This window comes from Rhagoletis pomonella, unplaced genomic scaffold, assembly GCF_013731165.1.
Source record: "Rhagoletis pomonella isolate Grant_MI unplaced genomic scaffold, Rhpom_1.0 Rhpom_scaffold_00008, whole genome shotgun sequence".
Lineage (NCBI taxonomy): Eukaryota > Metazoa > Arthropoda > Insecta > Diptera > Tephritidae > Rhagoletis > Rhagoletis pomonella.
The window spans coordinates 40,500,493-40,503,250 of NW_023458562.1; the positions used below are offsets into that span (position 1 = coordinate 40,500,493).

The 2,758-nt window shown below is 31.9% G+C and overlaps 2 protein-coding genes across 2 annotated transcripts in view; both read right to left on the reverse strand.

Moving 5' to 3' along the window:
• LOC118745041 (spondin-1-like) overlaps window positions 1-22 on the reverse strand; it is a 1,649-nt gene extending 1,627 nt beyond the window's left edge. The window contains exon 1 of the mRNA XM_036478577.1: window positions 15-22. Coding sequence (XP_036334470.1) covers window positions 15-22 — 8 coding nt within the window. The remainder of the gene's footprint in view (window positions 1-14) is intronic.
• The window catches only part of LOC118744862 (zinc transporter 1), a gene marked incomplete at its 5' end in the record, with an annotated part of 119,796 nt that extends 118,243 nt beyond the window's left edge, over window positions 1-1,553 (reverse strand). Inside the window, 1 exon segment of the mRNA XM_036478248.1 lies at window positions 1,133-1,553. Coding sequence (XP_036334141.1) covers window positions 1,133-1,321 — 189 coding nt within the window.
• Between the last annotated feature and the right edge of the window lie 1,205 nt (window positions 1,554-2,758).

Genomic DNA, 2,758 nt, shown 5'->3' on the forward strand with positions numbered 1-2,758 from the left:
ATCCAATTGTTTACTTGAACATTTTTAATTGTTAACAATTTTTTATAGGATCCCTAAAACCTCCAAAAGAAGCAATTGGGGACCCATAAAAAATCGCTATTGTTATAAAAATGTAAAGTAAGCAATTGGGTATTTTAATTTGAAGTCTCCCCAAGAGAAACAGAGTTTTCTGATCTAAAAGTATTGATTTTCAAGAATTCCATACCATTTCCACGAATTTTTACGTATATAAAATACATGAAAAATTTGAGCACTTTGAGCGGCCTCTAAAATTTTTTTTATTTCAAAATAAAAAAAACAGGGGCATAGTTTTTTTCGGTATAGAACAGTCCTAGGGGTGGGAGCATTCAATTTCGGTCTTTACTTTTTCACATGCATTTTTGGACCACCCTAATGTGAATACTTAGTTGGCTGCTATAAGCGGAAAAATTATAACTTTGTTATAAGTTTAAAATAGAAATGCTAAAAAGATACCGTTATCACAAAAGTTTTACGAATTGTTATCAGGGATTCAAAAAAAAAAACTTTTCCTACTATCATAAGAATGCCTTTCGAAAGAAACTAGCGAATAAATACAGGCAGGTTTTGCAAATTCTACCATTTCAATACTTATGGAGGTTCGATTACAAAACTTTTTTTTTTGGAGATTTTTTTAACAAAAAGACAAACACTTTTGTTTTTAGCAGTTTCCATTTCAAATATTGACTTCATTCATTAAAAATATTTAAAACAATTTAGCAACCCATTCCTAATCATATAATTTTCAGAACAGGCCTGATAAAAATACTTTTTTCTTCATGTAATAAATTAAGGTAAAATTTTCTAACAGCTGCAAATAAGTGTATAAGCAGTCATTAATCAATCAGTGCATACTTTATTCTAAATTTACATACATACTTATATTATATACAAGTTTTGTTTTGGCTGCTATTATAAATTACGCTAGTATGCTATCGGTCATTTAGGCACACACATTTATATCTATTTTATAATTAAGTATGTAAATAAACACATAAATGTTTTATTTCTTTATAATAGTTTGACACATTCCATGTGCTATCCTTTATGATTTATGATAAACTACGGACGTAACTTTTTTTTACAGATAAGAAAAATCTATCTTCAGCCTTACCTTAATTGTTACTATGCAGCCAGTGAGCGCGAAAATGTTGCATAACATATGATAGGATGCCATCAACAGGGTTAGAGCATGTGTTATGTGGCTCAGCACCAGTTGTACGATGAAATAAGAGACGGACATTGTCAACACAATATACAACTGTATCGGTTGACAGCTATTGAATAGGTCTTTAAAAGGCATATTGTTGCTGATGTTTTTTTTTTTTTATTGATTAATATGTATTCGATGCTATTTGCTGCTTATCTCTTCTATTTGTGTTTTGCTGCCCTGATACTGTTGCGACTAGCAATCGTAGGCAACTTTACGCCTACTTGTATGATGAATATATTTTAGGTTGATGCACTGTGATCAGTCTGTTGTTCTTAACCGCATGTAAGTATTATCTGAGAAGAAAACAAATGCTGTCTGTCGTCTGAAACGATTAAGAAAAAATAAATTTGATTTAGATGTTCTCGTAACGTAAGTGTTGGGGTGGGGCAGGCATAAATGCATGTGAAATAAATATAATTCAGGTTTCGCTGTTAATTTCCTTATTTATACTTTATTAATTAAAATTTCTCAAAACAGGAATATAGAGTTAAGAGTCAACTCTCAACAACATGCGGTATTCTACTGGCGCGTGTTTATAAGTAATCAGTAATTGCGAAATAAATATTTACATAAAAAGCGTTAGGTTATGTTGCTATAGGAATTAGTTAATTAAGGGCAAAGTAAGGCTTTCTACAAGTATCTACATATCAGGGATGAAAAAGTAGGTACAATTGTACCTTTTTCCGACGTTTGATGACATGACTTAAAGGTACATCAGGCACAATAACTAAATTTTAAGTACAATCATCTTTTGATCCGTGGTAATACATATCGTCGTTTAAAGTACAAAACCGCTTATCGTCATTCTGCAAAACCTCGTAACTGACATTTGCTGCCAAAAATTGGATTTGCTCACACGAGCTCTGGTCCCAATCCCTATCTATTCGTCCTGAAATATACTAGCCAGAAATGCGATTGCTTTATAAAAAAGTGAAGCATTTTGAAATACGAGTGTTTTTACACTCTAGAAAATAATGTATGCAGCCCCATATACGCGGTTTTGCATTTTGTTGATACGCGGTTTTGTACTTTAAACGACGATATATGTATTTACCTGTAGGCATGGGAGAAGCTTCGCTTTCATTTTGAAAAATAAACAATTCTAAAGAAAAGTGGTCAAAAGGAAGAAATTAAAAATATCATATTATGTATTCTCCTAAACATTTTACATTGAATTTAAAATGACCAGTACGAATAACTAACACTTTACTTAGCTATTTTTTGAAACGTCATTGCGCCCTAGACCAACGTACTCCCATCTCAAGTGATCAACTGGTCACTGCCTTAAGGGCAGTCCCGGCTGCCAACTTGGCTGTGCCATTTTTGGCCCTATTATACATCAAATGGCAATTAATTTTTCAATTTGGCACTTAATGCCAAAATGGCACTTTTTAAAAATAGTAATATTTCAACACATTTTTCTAAAATCCTTCGCGTGTACTTACTTTTCTCGACTAAAATTTTCAAATTTTTAAATACTATTCAACTGGTTTACCTTATTTTGGCATTGCACTTTTGTTTTAGAAA